The sequence below is a fragment of the Montipora foliosa genome, chromosome 9 (assembly GCF_036669935.1).
Source record: "Montipora foliosa isolate CH-2021 chromosome 9, ASM3666993v2, whole genome shotgun sequence".
Lineage (NCBI taxonomy): Eukaryota > Metazoa > Cnidaria > Anthozoa > Scleractinia > Acroporidae > Montipora > Montipora foliosa.
This window is the reverse complement of record NC_090877.1, coordinates 24,570,616-24,589,203: the sequence shown is the minus strand read 5'-3', so window position 1 is coordinate 24,589,203 and position 18,588 is coordinate 24,570,616. Positions and strand designations below refer to the sequence as shown.

Here is an 18,588-nt window from a genome sequence, read left to right as displayed (position 1 = left end):
CAGAGTCCTAGGTAAACCTGTAGGATGCACTACTTATTGAGCTACTAGCCCTCCTGTGGAGACACACTAGGTCCTTATTCACTATTATGTGCTTTTTTTTCTCCGGACGCAATACGCCTTTATTCATATCATGTTACACGAAAGAAGGATTCAGCAATCAATGATACTTGCTTGCGCAATCTTTACACAACAAGGGATCACGTATCGGCTGAGGACCAATAGAAGCACCTGAAGGCTCATCCTCGGTGTAAAAACCTGTGAAACTCACAGATAACGTAACACAAAGGAAAACAAAAGAGCAAAAAAAAAAAAAACATCAAACAATAACCTAACCCTACCACCAGCTAACAAATCAAAGACAAAGTTTCACAGGTTTTTACACCGAAGTAAACCCCACCTGAAAGGTGATTGAAATCTTTCACATCCTTGCAGTTGTAAGGAGTGTAGTCCTAGAATGGGTAACTATCGAGTTTCCCACTACTAGTATCCTGCTTACGTCTATAAAAAGATTTAAAACTGGCTTAAACTTACAATTCACGCTTAATCGAAGCTTCGTCCTCAGTGAATAAATCACGTCTCCCTTCGTTTCCCAAACATAACCCCTTGCAAAGTTCAGCAGATCATTCGGAAGTCGACTTCTCTTCATAGTTGCGATTGCCTTTTATAAAAGCACTTGAAATCAGAAATCTTATTTTTGCCAATATCAAGCGGGACGCTACTCCCAAATGTCAAATCTTCAATACTGGATGCTTTTATCCCAGTAAACGAGTTCTCTAAACTTGTTTTTATTTAGACTACAGAATTATTTAGCAGGGATAAGTGTTAACCAGTCATCATTTTAAGTGCAAAGGAAAGCCAGTTTACCTTAGTTATGTCTTTGCGGTTCTTGTAACTTACACCAATATCTCAAGTCAGCCCACGCGTAATGGTATATTACCTACATGGTTCACTAAGCCAGGGGCGTTAATTTATGTCAATTCAAATTTTCTTTTTCAAGTAAATGCAGAAAAAAAGCCATTGTCGAAGTATGCGTACCTTTTTAACGATTTCTACCGAGAATTACAACTTGGAATGAAAGTGTATATAGTCAAATCTGGTCTTCTTGACATTATATCAATGCTCTTTTTGGTCTTATTACGAGACCGAACCATTTCATGTTAGTGTGCGAAAAACTAAATGAAATGAGTTGTCGACCGTGTTATTTGTGAGTACGCTTTTAGGAAAATTAAATTTCCATTGTTTGCGGACGGAAGAATGGTTGTTGTGTTTAGGTCAAGAGATTATCAAGGTAAACTTACCTTGATCATCTCTTGGTTTAGATACATGTATTCTGTGCCCTTCTTGAAGGGTAACAGCAGCATAGGTAATCTGGATTTGGGATTAATATTTGCATCTGTGTTAACTTTTCGAGACTAAAATATTTATTCGCATTTATTAAACTTTGCTTGACACACACACAATTAAATTTTAGCCTAATCTAACGCTTAATACAATTATGTAGTTTATTATTCATTCAAAATATTTCCCCGTTTCTGATTGGTTAAAACCCCACGCATAACTCACCATAACCAGCTGCTGTTCACCAAATTTGGAAAGAAACTTCGTCATATTAAATCAATGACGTCAAAAGTGCAGCCCTCGCTGCAAATTATTGAACCGTTGACCGAAAAAAGCTGGGGACTAGATTGTGTTATTTTTGTTGAGCAGAAAAATGGCTGCGAGTAGGTTTAGAAATTTGAGCGAAGAAAATATTTTGAATGAATAATAAAGCAATTATTGAATTCGGCTTTCGTAGAATATGAAGAATTCTGCAGATCTCGGAGGATGTTATCCACCTCGGCCTTTGGCCTTGGTGGATAACACCCTCCTCGACCTGCAGAAATCTTCATATCCTACTCAGCCTCATTCAATAATTGCTAAATATTGTATGCTAGACATGATACTTCTGTTAATTCTCCGTGTATTAATTAAATTGATTGAAGAAGCCTATCCCTTATAAGTTCAGTACCTGGTTTTCTTTTGGCTTCCTCGCCGTTAGCTTTTTTAATATTTGAAGCACTTAATGCTCTCTACCGAGGGTGAACAATAAACTTGAACTTGAACTTGAACTCTCTTTGTTCTTCAAAATGCAGAAACAGAACAAAAAAGATTAAAACAAAAAGAGAATTTATAAAACGAAATAAACCCTTTAACAAAATGTAGATAAAAATTGTAGCTAAGATTATTTAAACAAGTTGCTTTGCCTTGTAATTTTGCGGTACTTTGCTGTTGAGTTATCAGTTAGTTGGTGTCACTTTCATGCCGATGATTATAAGGAATATTGAAAACTGATGAAAGTTATTGGTTCACATTTCCGGGCTGTTCCCAGCAAACGATTATAATTGACTCTTATGAGAAACTAGTTCCTAAGGCTCTGTTTGCTCTGCAGTGTCATGAATTTGGTCTGGAACTATTGTAGCCTGTTCCAGGCTCTCTGATAGTGGAGGCGAGGGAAAAAATCCAGACCCCGCTCCATTTCTTTTGCTCGTTCTCGATCGTTCCTTCGCCTCCACTATCTGAGAGCCAACTAAAATTTTCATTAAGAATTTTTAAAATTGCGTTTTGGTACTATAGCCCTAACCCATAAGAGGCATCTTAGAATATTCTGGATGTCTTCAACAAAGAGGGAGTTAATGTTAAGGACTTTAGGGTTGCTGCCCTAATTTCGCTAGCCTCCAGGCTGTAAAGTTTCGATTCGATTAGTTGAGCAATAATTAGAATGCAGTTCTAAAAACCTTAAAGATTTTTGACGCTATCCTTTACGTCCTTGTCAGTTCTGTAAATTGTAACTATAAAACCTCTTAAACGAAAAATTGGCCAATTAATAGAGTGCCGACAGACAGGGCCGGAAAAGGGCAAGCCGCTGTTAAACGTCGAAAGTTTTAGGTAGGGTCGTACCCCTTATCTTGTTGACCACCATATTTCATTGGCTGTATAGTGTCGTACTTCCTATTGTTTTCTGTGCCAAATCCACTGTTCGTTCTATTGTTCTTTTGGCCAATCCTAAAGCCCGTTCAATGAGGTACGACACCACCCAAACTGTTAGCAGAAACCTGAGTGCAACGGCCTTGCGAAACAAGTTTTACGAAGCATTGCACCGTGTAACATTGTCGGTTTCGTGAACCCCTTTTGAACTTCCGTAGCGAGACAAGTTTGGCAAAAACTAGAACCGCTTTCTACTTCTGCAACGGTCACAGTAATCGCAGTGGTGATAAAAACAGGAGTTTCACAGTGTAACACCACTTCGTGAAACTGGTCTCGCTCGGTCTTGTTACGCTACGCTGCGTAAGCCAATCAGAAACTGGCTAAGGTAACGCAAACAACATAATTCGAGACCAGTTTCGAAGTTCCCAGCGCCAGAAGTTTGCAGCGCCGTTGCACATTTAGAGTTTCAGCTAAAAGTTTCAACGTGTAACAGCGGCTTTACACCTCTCTTTCCCAAAAATACAGTTAAAAAACAACACACGCCTCAATTAAACAACTAAATTATGATCAGTGCTCGTCATCTTTAGAACCAGCGATGTCGTGACTGTGATAGAGCCTTGAGAATTCACCAGCTCTGTTCTCCAGTAACTTTGTAGGCTTGTCAAATTCCACGATTCGTCCGTTTTCCAGAACTAAAACTCGATCATAATCAATGACGGTATTCAATCGATGCGCAATTGTGATGACTGTACAACCTTTAAATTTCGTACGGATTGTTTCTTGAATCAATTGATCTGTTTTGTGATCAACGTTCGCCGTTGCTTCATCCATAACGATGATTTTGTTCCTCTTCAGTAAAGCGCGAGCTAGACAAAACAGCTGCTTTTCTCCAACGCTGAAGTTTGCTCCACATTCTCTGACCTCTTCGCTGAGTTGCCGAGGCAACCGTTCTACCATAGGCTTCAAACCCGCTTCCTCTAGAACATCCCAGAGCTCCTTGTCTTCGTACTCCTTAAAGGGATCCAAATTCACACGAAGTGAAGCGGTAAATAGCACAGGATCCTGGGTAATGACTGCCATGGCTTGGCGAGATCTTTGAATGTTGATATCAGCAATATTGACACCATCAATGATGACTTCACCCGTCGGTTGAGGCATGCGAAAGAGAGCTGCGACCAATGACGATTTGCCTGCTCCTGTGCGGCCAACGATTCCAATCTTCTCATGGCGGCCAATGGTGAAAGTCAAATCTTTAAGTATCTTTGGGCCACCTTCGTAGTAGACGAGTCCTAAATTACTGGTGCTTACTTGACCGTGCTGTGGCCAGCTATCAGGGGGTTGGAGATCATTGTTGTATCCAGGCTCTTGCTCTAAGTGGGTGTAGGTGATGATTCGTTCAACTGATGTCATGTAGTTCTCAACTTCTGAACATCTTCTGATGGTATATTGACATGTGTCTATAGCGAGATTCAAAACGTACACAATGGACAAGGCAGAGGCACCTTAAATGACAGTGAAGAATACGTCAGCATGAGCCTTGGTTGGTTTTACAACGTGAGAAGTGAGTTAAAAAGCGGTATTTAACAATGATCATTGCTTTAGGACGGTGTCTACTAATTCAAACATATTTTTGCGCGGTGTATGAATATCCGGAAAAAGCAGATCTTAACAAGTGTTATTGAAATTCAAAAAGAAAATTGGGGTTAACCACCCATTTTTCAAGGCCAATTGATCAACAACATTTGTAAAACGCTTTGAAGTAGGAATTAATGTATGGAATTTCTAAATTGAAATTTAATGATCTCTGAAAAATGCATCACGTTTACCCCCAATTTTCTTTTTGGATACCAAGAATACTTGTTAAGTTCAGCTTTCTCCGCGTAGTTTTAAACTGCGCAAATTTATCCCTGTGCTAGTAAGCACCAAGCATAGAGAATCCTAGTATCCGGAGATGCGCCGAAATGCGCAATAACAATAGTATGCATCGCCCTTAACAGACCTTTTTGCTATGATGTCAGTTTAAAGTAGCTCAGCTTTTTAAAACACTTACCAGAGTCCTTATTGGTCAAAATACCAAGGAAAACCACAAATATGACAAAAGCAATGCAGATCATGTCAACTTGGGTTCCAAGCCATCTTGTTGTTGATATGATGGCAAACCAGACCTTGTTGTGTGCGTCTTGGTATCTGACACAAAAAAGAGCGGAAAAGCTGTCTTAATGCTCTTCAGATAAAATATATCATCTTTAGGCAAACAAAAACAAAAACAAAACAAAAAAACGGATCTCCGCAACCTGAAAGCCATTTCAGTTTAAAAAAGACCATTTACAATATATTAAGATGAAAACGACGCCAGTTTTAGTCTTGTACGAGATGGTCCCTAGTATTTGCGAGATCTAGTCAAAGATAACTTTTAATCCGGCGAACGCGATTAGCTAAACCGTGAGTGGAAATAAAATAATAGTCTCTAGGAGTCACTATACTAATAGTAATCTCGGATTATAAGTGCCTTTGACAGTCTCTTTGGAAGCAAAGGACAAGGGTAGGGAAAGAAACAATCTTATTGGACCGAAGCAAGTACTTGTTAGATACCGAGTGCTATGACCCATGTGACAGGATTGAAATACTTAGCCCTTGGCTAGACTCTGAATCATAAGTAACAAGTGCGAACTGTGATAAAATTAACTACGCATCGTTTCTACGGAAACGATATAAGGTAAATAGCACCCCTGAGAGGAAATGTGGTTACTAATTAACAAGATACCAAAACCCGCAGGAAGATTGAAGAAAATAAAAGGGAATCGAGTAACATTGACATCGAGATAGGTTGACATGTTGATCATTTCCGAGATCACTTCAACTTATTTTTCACAGCAAGTGAAAGGGCAAATTACTGTGGCTATTACCGCTTTAGCTCTACTTCGATTACTTTTCGTGTGAATAAAGTACAGTAATATACATGAGCACCAAATTCAGGTTGACAGTAGTCAGTTCAGTACTCGTCTTCCCCTTTAGATGTTTTCAGAACAAACTGAGTCCTTTGAAGTTAATTCAGAGGCCTTATGAGATGGATCCCACGTTTGTGATACAAAGTCCAGCTATTTAGCCAGATTTACAACTATCGGCCGAAACATATACTGTATACATGTCTTTCGACTTTAATGTGAAAAGCTGACAAACGCAACATTCCATTCTTCAAAATAGTTGTTAAGGGCAGCAATTAAACCATTAAGTTGATAAACCTGAAATTATAGGAAAGTAAATAATTTAAACTCATACCCATACAATCTTTCCAAAAAGCTGTTCTCTTTATGAAAGGCCCTAATATGTACCAATCCTTCCAACGTCTCGCTAAAATGAGACAATACTGGACTCCTGTTTACTGCTTCCATTCGCCTCAGATCCCGTGCAGACCTAAGGTAGTAACGCGCCATTAAAAGAAAAACCACGACGGAGGTAATGGCCGGGATGGTAACCCAGGGATTCAAAACAGACGGAAGAACAAGCGACCCGAAAACAAACAGACTATTTAAAAGAGCGTCTAAAAAGGCATAAGGTAATAACTCGTCCACGATGCCAATATCTCGCGAAAATCTGTTTAATATTCGTCCAGCTGGGTTGGTGTCGAAGAATAGAACAGGAGCCCTCAACACCGCTGTCAGCATGGAGTGGTGAAGATTCTTTGAAGACTTAACCAAGGCATTCAATGTCACGGCTGCCCTGAAGAATGACAAGAAGAAGGCTACAGCCCCTAAGCCACCAAAAATATATAACTCAATGGTTTGAAACTGTGGGTCATGTGATCGAGACGTCACTTTAAGAAGCCACCAATCAGGAAGTACGAGGAATCCTTAGAGAAAATGAATGAAAGAAGACACAGCGCATTTAGTAAAGAGATTATTTGCTACTGTATTGAAAGTAGAATCTTCGACTGTATTATTTAACAACTGTTATCACTAACTGCATAACCCAAACGTATCAAGTCTGATACCACTTTTTTTCAAATTTCTTTGGAAGTTCTCGCATCCCAAAAATCGTGCGGGTTGGTCTTTTTTGCGTGCAGGGGCTGTTTTCATTAAGGGAGGAAAATCCTAGAGACGTATCATGTGTAAGCAGCACTGTCCGTGCCAACTAAGAAGTGCCGACAAGGAGTAGACAACACAGGTACTAAATTACTATAAATCCCCACGAAAGCCGAGTAATCCTAAAAATAAAATCACTACTCAGAAAATAGTAGTCGAGATAGGAACGATACAAAGAAAAACAAAGACGCCAGTCTAATTTAAACTACCTTGCACGACAACGAAGAACATGATCATGATTCCAATTGCGACAGAAGACATTCCAGCTCGCACGTAGTTCCAGTAAATGGTCGGCGAAATAGAACCATCCAAAAGATCTTCATCGGCCTTATTCAAACCAATGGCATCTTCCCACCGTTCGGTATCATGTTTGTTTATGTCTTGAATCTCAGCTCTTTCTTTTTAATTCGGGAGACTTCTGGTTCTGGAGACTGATTTACTGTGTTAAGATCGCAGCCAGATTGAAGCAATGTCGTAAAGCTGCCTTTCAATGACGTTTGTCCGTTTTTCATAACAACAATATTTTTGGCATCCTTGAGCACTTGAAAATTGTGGGTGATCATTAACCGAGTTTTGCCATGCAATAAGGTGCTGATGCAGTTCTGAAAAATATGTTGTCCGACCTTTGTGTCAACTGCACTCAATGGATCATCCAGCAAGTAGATATCAGCATTAAAGTAGACTGCACGTGCCAATTCTACACGAGCTCTCTGCCCACCACTCAAAACTATTCCACGTTCTCCGACACGTGTCATGTCTCCAAAAGGGAGTCTTTCTAAGTCTTTGTGAAGGTCACATGCCCCTAACGTTTTGCCATACTTCTTTGCGTCAAACGCTTCGCCAAACAGAATATTTTCTCTTACAGTCCCAGAAAATATCCAGGACTGCTGACTATTCCACGCAATTTTACCGTGATATCTTATGTCACCTTCTAGTAGTGACATTTCGTTTAGAATGGCATAGAATATGGATGACTTTCCGCAACCAACCGGACCAATAATGAAAACAAGGTCACCTTTGTCAGCTTTTAAGGAAACCGATTTCAAAGAAGGTCTTTCCCATCTGCCATTCCAACTACATACCACATTCTGAAGTGAGACAGTGCTTGCTTTGTTTTCTTTAAAAGATTTACCTTTCTTACAATCAGCAAAAGCACCGTGGAGAAATTGTTGCGCGCTGCAATAGTTATACTCAAGTAAGTCTTGGATGCGACACAAAGCCTTAGCAAAGTCAGCTAACTCTTTAGCTCCTTGTGCAACCGTCCACGTGACATCTGTTTTAATTGAATTCAGGAGTGATAGAATCATGAAGGTATTATATGAGTTAAGGTCTACTCCATTTAATACCATTATGGTGAACGATATGAAAGCTGCGATAGTGTTGCAGGAGAGATATAAAGTATCAAAGGTCGAAAGTATAGCTGCTTTCCACCTGATCAGATTCAATTCATATCTGAAAGATAAAACAGATTGTGTTAGCTAGGGTCATCCAGAAAATGAAGGGATTAGTTTCTTAAGAAAGTGCATTAATGTCATTAGGGTAGCACAGATTGCAGGCTTCTCTACTTCCTATATATAAACCGCTAAGAACTCACAATAATTCATTTGTCAATTTGCTCTGAGGAAGGGTGTTGCCGACAACACTGTATCGATCTTTATTTATTTACTTCGTTACACAGATTATACGTTGAAAAGTTAAGATGGATTGAGGGTTAGTTGGAGATGGCGAAATTTATGGGTGAGAAAGTAGACTAGTAAGGAAAACATGAACGAATCACAGGAAAAATGCTCACTAATTCTATTCGCTCTTGTGTTCGAGCGGAAGGACCTGGTAAGTATTGGTCATATGAAGCAACAGACTGCTCATTCGTTAACGCTCGAAATGTCAGTGCCGGTGGCAAATTTCTCCTATCAACACGTTTCATGAGAACACATTTTTATCCGGAGATTGTTCTATATTGAAAATAAAAGGAGAAAGCCGCCAAAACTTAGTAAACCTATGACACAGAATTATTTCGATTTGTTTTCAGCGGGGTCAAATATACACCTTATTGAATGGCTTAACATAATACGCGAAGCCAATCTCGTTCCCAGAGCTCGTGATCTTCTGGCCGGTGGCTTGGGGAAATCAATTTGAGGGACGATTCTGAGTGGCTGTTCTTTCTGTCTCATTGAGCATCAATGCACCCCGCAGCTGTTTACAAGTTAAATTGTTACAAATAAAAGCTGCCAATGAAATGGCTGACAGCACCCCAACTAAACCCGCGTACGCTTCTAAAAAAAATATTCTGCCGCTTTTATTGCAAGAGTTTGACTGCTTATGATCACCATGCGCTGTTGTTCGGAGGAAAATCTCGGGACGAAAGAATTGCAAAATTCTTTTTGGAGATTACGAGGATTGAAGCTTGCCAAAATGGCGGATTTTCGCAGTATGTCTGTCGGCAATGTTCCCGAAAAATAAAATCGTTACGTTTGCACAATTTAAAGCTTTATACGTGGATTCCGACAAAAAGCAACGCGATAAAAGTACTAAAGTGGCAGATTTACGACCGTTGAAAAAAGAGGGAAAACGCTTGAAAATACCTCTTCGGGTCCGGCAGAATCGCCACTTATAGCGTACATGCGCACTAAAACCGGAAGCCCAGTTTTTAGCTAAAAAATTGATTCCCCCAGAGCTCTAAATTTTGCCGCTGGCTAAAAAGTTCACGTTCTCGAGCTATGTAGTATTTTTCCGAGTCCCGAAGGGGCGTGGGCAAATACGAAGAACGAGCAAAATGTCCTCAAGCATTATACCTTAAACCTTTTAATATGGGATTTATTATTCCACTACTACGCCATTTTTTAGTATTTTAGCTTCTTCCTGAATTGAATGAAAATCGTATCAATTGCAAAATAGTCACGAAGGCGCGTGCGGATAACGAAAACAACACAGACCATTGAGGTGTCATCTTTTTTGATTTGATAAACGAAATGACGAGTGACAAGCGACGAGAAGCTAAATTTTTGGGCTTTATCAAGTTCCGTCCGCATATACTCTGTTTGTCTTAATATTTTGCACGTTGTCTTCGAAAAATATGATAAAATGGTGTTAGTGGAATAATAAGTGCAACGTATCAAGACTTAAAAACAGGTTTCGTTTTTTCTCCTTTTTACTACGACAGGTGCTACTCATCATGAGATTATCTTTCAATGTGTGTTTACAGTTGACACAGCATTGACCGCCGTTGTATGAAGGTTGTAGTTTCACTTTCGTGGACGAACATTTGCAGTGCCTTTTGTTATATTTCTCTTTGTTTGAAACAGTTGGTACGGTAAGAAGGTTTTCTAACCATTCCAAAGAATCCAAGAAACGAGCCCTTTGGCATGCTAAGTTCGGTATAAGAGGATATAAGTGACTCATTATAGATAGAGAAGGAGAACTTTATAAAGCATAGTTGAATGTCTACTACGACCGCTTGTGAACACTTACGATCTCGCCTGTAGCACTCGTTCCAGGAAAGGCCACTCCCACGCATACATCTTCACGGTACGAATACCAGAGATGATAGAGTTCATCAAATTGACTCGCTCATCCGCCACGTTAGATATTTTAGACCGCAAACGTACACACCATTTTCCAGCAATGCCGTAGTAAAAAGGAAGGGTGAAGAAAAAAACTATGCCTGACATAGCTTTCCATCCAAACAAGTAAACCATTAGGGAAGAATTAGTACAACAATTAAGCAAGACTCCAAGGATAAGAACCAATTTCTCTCCTACAGGTTCGAAGCGCTGAAGGTCACTAGCAATAAGGTTAATCACGTGGCCTCGTGTTATGTTTGTAAAATCTACTTGACGGAAAGTAAGGACCTGCAAGTAAATCCGCAAATTAAACGAGTTCAGTATCCAATCTCGTCAATTCTGCTGTTTTTGCTAAACTGTGTGGTTGTTTTTTTTAAATCGGGAGATGATAATAAATAATGCAATATACCATTGTCATAAGAAATGTCATTTAGTGTTACCCCTAAGCTATAAAATAAAATAAAAATAAAACAGAGAACACCATAAGTTATTCCAGTTTTTTAGAGTGTTCCTGCACGTTTTATAAATCTAGAACTGTGCTTAACTCAAAAATAAGTTAGTGTAATAAAATAATAATAATAATAATAATAATAATAATTAAAAATAATAATAATCTTTATTTCCAGATATAAAATTACAATAAATATACTACTTATTACAATAAAAGCTATATTAAAAAAAATAAATAAATAATAATAATAATAATAATAATAATAATAATAATAATAATAATAATAATAATAATAAACTATATATATATATATAAATGAATGAAGGGGGTAGTTTCTAAAGAAACTGTGGTGGTGCGTTGGTGGGGAAGTAGTACTACAAAAATTTTGGTTTTATCAACGGAGTTGATAATGTAAATTGGCCACCGTACAGAGATTCTAAAAGCTGACGTTTCGAGCGTTAGCCTTCGTCAGAGCGAATCGAGGAATTGTGGGTTACGTGTAGTTTTATAGTGGAGTAGGAGCTACGCTATTGGTGATAGCATGGCAACGTGAAAAATAGGAATATATTAGTTAAATGAAAAGCGTTCGTTAATACCGTGAAGATTAAGGGTGCCGATTTGGAAGATGAATTTTTGTTCCAGATTCTTGCGGCGACTTTCCGTCGTACTTAGATGTAGGTCATTTTAATCTCCCTAACCACTCCGAAAAACACATGGCTATCTGCGGCCTTTCCCTACATCTAGGTACGACGGAAAGCTGCAAGAATCTTCCAAATCGGCACCCTTAATCCTCACGGTATTAACGAACGCTTTTCATTTAACTAATATATTCTTATTTTGCACGTTGCCGTGTTACCAACAATAGCGTAGCTCCTACTCTACTATAAAACTACACGTAACCCACAATTCCTCGATTCGCTCTGACGAAGGGCTAACGCTCGAAACGTCAGCTTTTAGAATCTCTGTACGGTGGCCAATTTACATTATCAACTCCTTTGATAAAACCAAAATTTATATAAATAAATAAATAAACAAATAAATAAATAAATAAATATAAGTAAATGATGTAGATTCTCCGTTGTAGAGTAATAATGTACTGAGCGATATATAGTGGACAGATAATCCTAAAACATTGTTACTCTACAGGCCTGTTTCGTGAGGTGAACCTCACTCTTCAGGAGTTTATTAAAACTGTCATCACTACATTTACATAGGCATTTATTAATTTATTGACTTCCACGCTGTAGCAATTTCCCCCTGTGCCTGCACGAAGATACTAGTTCGTTCCTTTTGCTCAGTGTGCAGTGATGCGGTTCGCAGATTATGATGTATTTCTCGGTCAAACAGAGGTTACACCTTTCACTAGCACTACAATAGGGCTTAGCGCGCGATTGTTTGCCACTCCATCTCAAAATTGATGTTATTGTCCTTGAGTGGCCAAACGTATTTGCTTAAGTCGGTTGAATTCTTTGACGCTTTGTTGCGGAACGATGCTGTGTGATTGCAGTAGCAAGTTTTGAATTCGTTCTCCGTTAATCCAACGTAGGTTGCGCACTCGTTGTTGTCTTCGCGTTTGACCGTTGCTTGGTAAATAACCACTTGTTGTAAACATTTGCCTTGTATGGGGCAAGATGCCTTGTTTCGACAATTGCATAGCTTTGGTTCGTTGATTTCCGTTGCGTTCTGTTGGGATGCGATTAAATTCCTTTTGTGCTGGGTGTCTATGATTTCCTTGACGTTGCTCATACAGCTGCAGCTCACTCTAATGGTATTCCTGTTAAATATTTCCTTAAGATGTTTCCTTTGGGGAAGCACCTATTGACGATGACACTTTTACTGTGAGGTGGGTTATACCATAGAATGTTGTTCCGAGGGCGGTTCCTTCTTTTCCTGTTTTTAGTCTGCGGTTCGTATAGCTGAAGCCGCTTTCATCTAGGGCTTTTTTTAAGGCGGAGCAGCCATATCAAAGGATTCCTTGTCTGACGATATGGATGAAAGGCGTCTGTTTATTCCAGATTGCTCTCCTTGTGCACGTATAGCAGGTTGGCGTTGGGCTTTGTGTAGGACTTCTTGGACGTCACATTCGACCTCAGCAACTGCACGTACAAGCCCCATACAAAGCCCAACGCCAACCTGCTTTATGTGCTCAGGGAAAGCAACCACCCGCCTCTACTTACTCGAAATATACCAGCTGGAATAAACAGACGCCTTTCATCCATATCGTCAGACAAGGAATCCTTTGATATGGCTGCTCCACCTTACCAAAAAGCCCTAGATGAAAACGGCTTCAGCTATACGAACAACACTCTATGGTAGCCGACATTACAGTAAAAGTGTCAGCACAACATTGGCAAACGTTCTCTTAGCCTCGTCAAGTGGTGCTTTCCCAAAGGAAACATCTTAAGGAAAATATTTAACGGGAATACCATTAAAGTGAGCTACAGCTGTATGAGCAACGTCAAGAAAATCATAGACACCCAACACAAAAGGAAGTTAAACGCATCCCAAGATAACCCGACGGAAATCAACGAACCAAAGCTATGCAATTGTCGAAAAAAGGCATCTTGCCACATGCAAGGCAAATGTTTACAACAAGCGGTTATTTACCAAGCAACTGTCAAACGCAAAGACAACAACGAGTGCGCAACCTACGTCGGATTAACGAAGAACGAGTTCTAAACGCGCTAGCATCGTTCCGCAACAAAGCGTCAAAGAATTCAACCGCATTAAGCAAACACGTATGGTCAATCAAGGACATGATCAAATTACGAAATGTCGTCATTTTGTAATTAGGCAGTTCATTAGAATAATTTCTTACCCTTTGGTAAACAATTGCAATTGTCCCTGATTTCCACCTCAAACTAATTAATGCAGAATGGTATAAAAGCTGATGGAAACACAAAGACTCGCCAAATTGACTCAGACAAATCCCTGCACCGTAGAAATACGCCCAAAAAACTTCTTCATATGACCCTTTCATTAGCTCAAGTAACAACAAACCCAAACACACCGGGCGAAGGGCTCTAAACGTAGCCTGCAAAATGACCAGTCCCCATATGAAGAGGTGGTCCTTCCAGGATAACATTCGAAGAAGAGCTCTAAACAATCGATGTCCATTTCCGCTTCGTCCCTCAATATGCTCTGTACTTTCTTCAGCCCAGGTCATCTGCAGTCTTTCAGTGGACGTTTTGGTTTTGTCGTCGTCAAGTAAGGGGAACAAATCTTCATTTTCGAGCGAGCGCCTGTTCCCAATTGAAAGAAGTTTTTTCAGCCACCAAAAGAAAAGAAGAGAAAAGATGTTGGCATTTTTTCTGGGATTCTCCTTGATGGTCGACTTTGCATCCAGAAGGTCATAATTTACACCCATTGGCAAATGTGAGCTCGTCAGAACCTAAAGTAGAGTAAAGTACAAATAGATGTGGGGCTGTGTATGTAAGGAAACAAACGGAAACAAGCATTGTAGTAGCATAAATATTGACTCAACAAAAATTGAGACAAAACAAAACAATTTGGAAAAGAAAAGACACCCCGATCCCGACCCCGTACTTTGGCTACCGTGTGAATTGGGTTTTGCATTGCGATGCTGTACGCTTGTAACCGTTGTTATTAAAGGGGCTAGGTCACGCTATGTTAGGTAATTTTGCTTAATTTTGTTAATTATGAGCTCTAAACGTCAAATTGGCAGAGCAAGAGTCTTTCATTTGCAAAATCACGGCCACATAACAATTGAGAATGATTTTTCAGCTTTGTAAATGACATTTTGATGTAGACTGATATAAATTTGAAAAAAGGTGGGCCAACGTTTTTCAAATTTACCCAAATTCAATCCATTTCAATCCTCTCCAGTTTTGTCCATCCATGGCCCTTCTTGGCTTCCCTGTGTTTTGTTAGAGTTCTTTTATAGTTTTGAACAGTTATTTTGATATTTTTGTTAATTCTATCACCATTCGATCAGTGCTGAAATTGCCTAAAATTTGCGTGACCTAGCCCCTTTAAGTTTTGCGGCAATGTTCTCCCAACTATTATGCTATCTACCTATCACCGATAATTACCGTTGTACTTCTTCATCGGCCCATGTTTCAACTAGACATTTGGTCTCATCATAGCACCAATTTTGTTTCTTTTGGGCACACGCCTCCTCTCCGCATCCATTCGCCATTTTGAACGCGTTTGGTCTAACCATGATTGAAACTACCGCGCGAGGTTGTTTCAATCATGCTCAGAATAATCATGTTTCGCGCAATGCACTATCTGATGTGAACACTTTTCATAACGATACATGTTTCATTTGTGATCAGACTAATCACTAATCACAGACTTTTCACCGAGACTCAATGATGAGACAAATAACCGAAGCAATACATATCAGAAAAATCCCAGAAAGAAAGAGTATGAACGCGAAAGAAGAATGGAATACCGTGTATTTACCACACGCAAGAATTGAAAAGGACTAATTGACATTCAAAAACATCTACAATTAACGTTCTGCCTCCCATGGGAGACCATGTAGATCTTATGCAAATACAAGTACAAATCCAGAAACCTAAACAATATTAAGAACTGAAGAGGCCGGGAAGGCGAAACGTTTTCAAGTTTAGAATTTAACTAATTGATAACACGCTCGATACGTGGCAAAGGTTTTACAATACAACAGTATACAGCGTACAACATAGAATAATGTCGATATCCAACTTTGCCTATGCAAGAATCAAAGATCTGACTAAGTCAGACTAATCATGTTTCAGCCTAATGTGCAACCGTGTTAAGAGTACTACTGATCGGCACGCTGCTCAACTGTGATATGTCTGCGGTATAGAATGCTCGCGTCTTAAAAGCTGCGTCTTGCAAAACATCTACGAAGTCTTGTTTTCTTGGAATTTCAAATCTAGGGCGCACCAAATTAAAATTTATACAACCTCCGAATAAACATTTGCCTCTTATAGTCGAAATTTGCTATAAAACAGGTTTTTTATAATATTGGTGTTATCAAGAAGACTGTACTTGTTCCAGTCAAGGAAAGGTTACGTTTATACAAACATTGGCCGTGTAGCACTTATATTTTAAATAGATTGTAATGTGAAGTGCTAGATTTCTATCCCATATGAACCACGTGAGCGTAAGCCCTATTGATGGAAATGGGCCCACACAAGGACAGAGAAAAACTCCGACCAGGGTGGGAATTGAACCCACGACCTTCGGGTTAGACCTCCGCCGCTCTACCGACTGAGCTACAAGGTCAGCCTGGAGCAGGCCATGAGAACTGAAGATGTTTGACCACAATAATGGTCTCTTGTTCCAACTCGATGACCTGTGTGAGTCCGCATGGAAAAATGTGTTAAGAACGTTTTTGAAGAAGGCCTCTGAGTGCAATCATTTATCCTATACTTATTTAATTCAGTGTTCAATCAGTTGCATCAAGTTTCTATCCTCTTCGCTATATCGGCTTATGCTGTCTACAGAAAGTTAATATCACTAAATACGGATTTCCATTTATAGCCGGACAAAATAAGAATGAATTTAAAACATAAATTTACATGATTTTTCTCTCAAATAAGCGCGCATTATAAGCGGTTGTTCAAAAGGTAGCCAGTCATGAAAAGGAAAATTAAAAAGTATATATATATCCCAGTGCAATTTAGGAGGTAAAAAATCTGGAAAGACGGTATTACAAGAAAGCAAAGCAAACATAAAAGATTCGATCCAAATTATAGAACTGAAGTTTTGGCGCGTAAATACAAGTATGCATGGAAAGCACGATGTCGGGAATCAAGCGCCTTAAGTCCACCAAGTGGGCTTTAATTTTCATTCTCACACCTTTTTTGACAAAGAAAAATCGCAACGTTTCCAAGGAAAACCTAATAAAGGGCATCCAAGACTGAATTGAAAATTTCAAGTTTCAAATCCATTAAAAACCGAAAATTGTCCTGCATGGTCACTTCGTCATGCACGGTAAAGATATGTCTAGGTCACAGACGATACTTTGTGTAAGAGTTTGGTTGATTCTATATACGAAATCAGTCTTTTTTTTCTGGCTGAGCTATTAACAAGTCGGTTTAATTAGTATAAAGTTCTTCAGAGCTTACCTGTGGTAGTAGCGTCTTGTTATCTCAAAAGGACAAAGACTTGAATTGAGGATGTAACTCCAAATGCATTTTTTACTTTCACGCAGCAAACATCAATCCATCCATTTCTGCTTAGCCTTATATAAACTTCAGGTCCCAAAAACACCGACTGGTTGTGGCTGTGCAGAATTTGAGAAAAAGCTTACATCTCATAACTAAATGGCTTAGGGATCATGCTAGACTCAAATGAAGGCAATATCCGCCTCCAGAGAGAAGTGATGCTAAACAATTAAAAATATACGAAAGGTAGTTCTGCGTCACTGGCCACGGTTTTGTTCCTTAGTATTCAGAGCATGTTCTGATCAAATTTCACGGAAATCCGTCAATTGCATATACCCTATTAATTCTTTGAGAGAAAAGTGGTTTTCCAGAAAGACGAACTCAACTTTTCGCCCTTCAAAGATTGATAAACATGTCACGCCTCTACGGAGTGAGTTGTCAACAAGAAAAGTCACCAGCCAATGAAATAAGGGAACTATTCGCGTTAAAGTGAGATCGCTACAGTCACGTTCTATCTGCGCAAGGCCTTAGGCAGGTAGTTCAAATGAGAAACGAAAATAAAACCATCTTCAAAAAAAATAAAGAAACCGAGGATCAAGTGCACTATTACTAAGTAAATTGTGAGCCAATTAATTAGTGCACAATAAAGTCGTTTCATCAACACGTAAGTTCATTCACCAACACATCTTATGAAGGAAAGAAATATATCTTATTAACAAGATTCCTTCCAAATATAGCCTTAAAGTTATCGTACGGAATTTAAACGAAAGATAGCAGTGGTCCTCGCATTTATCAGTACAATTTAAGCAGTTAATTGTACACCCGAGAAATTCAGGCGTCTTCAACCGGGTTCGAACCCATAACATTAAGATTTTGTGACATGTGAACAACCTATAATTCAAATATGGCTTCCAGTAATGGCTAGAGTTGTAAAATGCGTTGGCAGCGGCACCGCGGAAATACGTTTTTGTGACGTCACAGTAACTGGTCAGTGGTCAGTGGTCACCACCATCAGGATGTCGAGTTCTTAAGTGTGCTCTTAAAGTTCGATGAAAGATCGGTATTTTACGTGACAGTAAGGTGAGAAATATTATTGATACTGCTCGCTTTTTGTGAGTTTGATTCCCTGAAACGGGTTTTGAAATATTTAAACCACGTCCGTAACGAATGGCGGTACAAGGGAGTCATTTTGATTGGAGTAGTGTGCAGTTTCCTAACTCGAGCTGACAAAGCTTCAAGCACCCTCTCCGTCATAGTAAAAAACAACGATGGGTATCCAGGCGAGGCAGACAACTGGTTTTATATCTATATGAAGCTTTTCGCAAGGAGTCTTGAGACTAGTTGGATTCAAAGTGTAACTTCCATGAAGCGGCAGAGGTAAGTCGTATAATTTTCTACTAACTTCGTCT

The 18,588-nt window shown here is 39.3% G+C and overlaps 2 protein-coding genes across 2 annotated transcripts; both read right to left on the bottom strand.

The window, feature by feature from the left end:
• Positions 1–1,107: 1,107 nt before the first annotated feature.
• LOC137971101 (ATP-binding cassette sub-family C member 4-like) lies at positions 1,108–7,389 on the bottom strand. The gene is made up of 4 exons (XM_068817821.1): positions 7,256–7,389; positions 6,244–6,814; positions 5,015–5,151; positions 1,108–4,466 (listed from the first exon to the last, which is right to left on the bottom strand). The coding sequence occupies exons 1-4, from the start codon at positions 7,305–7,307 to the stop codon at positions 3,532–3,534; spliced, it is 1,695 nt and encodes a 564-aa protein (XP_068673922.1). The 5' UTR covers positions 7,308–7,389; the 3' UTR covers positions 1,108–3,531.
• Positions 7,390–7,420: 31 nt separating this feature from the next.
• Positions 7,421–17,343, bottom strand: LOC137971100 (ATP-binding cassette sub-family C member 4-like). The gene is made up of 4 exons (XM_068817820.1): positions 17,141–17,343; positions 13,876–14,448; positions 10,515–10,894; positions 7,421–8,498 (listed from the first exon to the last, which is right to left on the bottom strand). The coding sequence occupies exons 2-4, from the start codon at positions 14,422–14,424 to the stop codon at positions 7,421–7,423; spliced, it is 2,007 nt and encodes a 668-aa protein (XP_068673921.1). The 5' UTR covers positions 14,425–14,448; positions 17,141–17,343.
• Between the last annotated feature and the right edge of the window lie 1,245 nt (positions 17,344–18,588).

Excerpts from the sequence above, each read along its gene's own strand:
- LOC137971101 (XM_068817821.1), bottom strand. The coding sequence starts at position 7,307 with ATGTCTTCTGTCGCAATTGGAATCATGATCATGTTCTTCGTTGTCGTG. Across the intron at positions 5,152-6,243 it reads TTTTTGGAAAGATTGTATGG|ATACCAAGACGCACACAACA; the intron begins GTATGAGTTTAA and ends TTTTTGTGTCAG. Across the intron at positions 4,467-5,014 it reads TTTGACCAATAAGGACTCTG|GTGCCTCTGCCTTGTCCATT; the intron begins GTAAGTGTTTTA and ends CTGTCATTTAAG.
- LOC137971100 (XM_068817820.1), bottom strand. The coding sequence starts at position 14,424 with ATGGGTGTAAATTATGACCTTCTGGATGCAAAGTCGACCATCAAGGAG. Across the intron at positions 10,895-13,875 it reads TTGCAATTGTTTACCAAAGG|GTCCTTACTTTCCGTCAAGT; the intron begins GTAAGAAATTAT and ends ATTTACTTGCAG. Across the intron at positions 8,499-10,514 it reads CGAGTGCTACAGGCGAGATC|ATATGAATTGAATCTGATCA; the intron begins GTAAGTGTTCAC and ends TTTATCTTTCAG.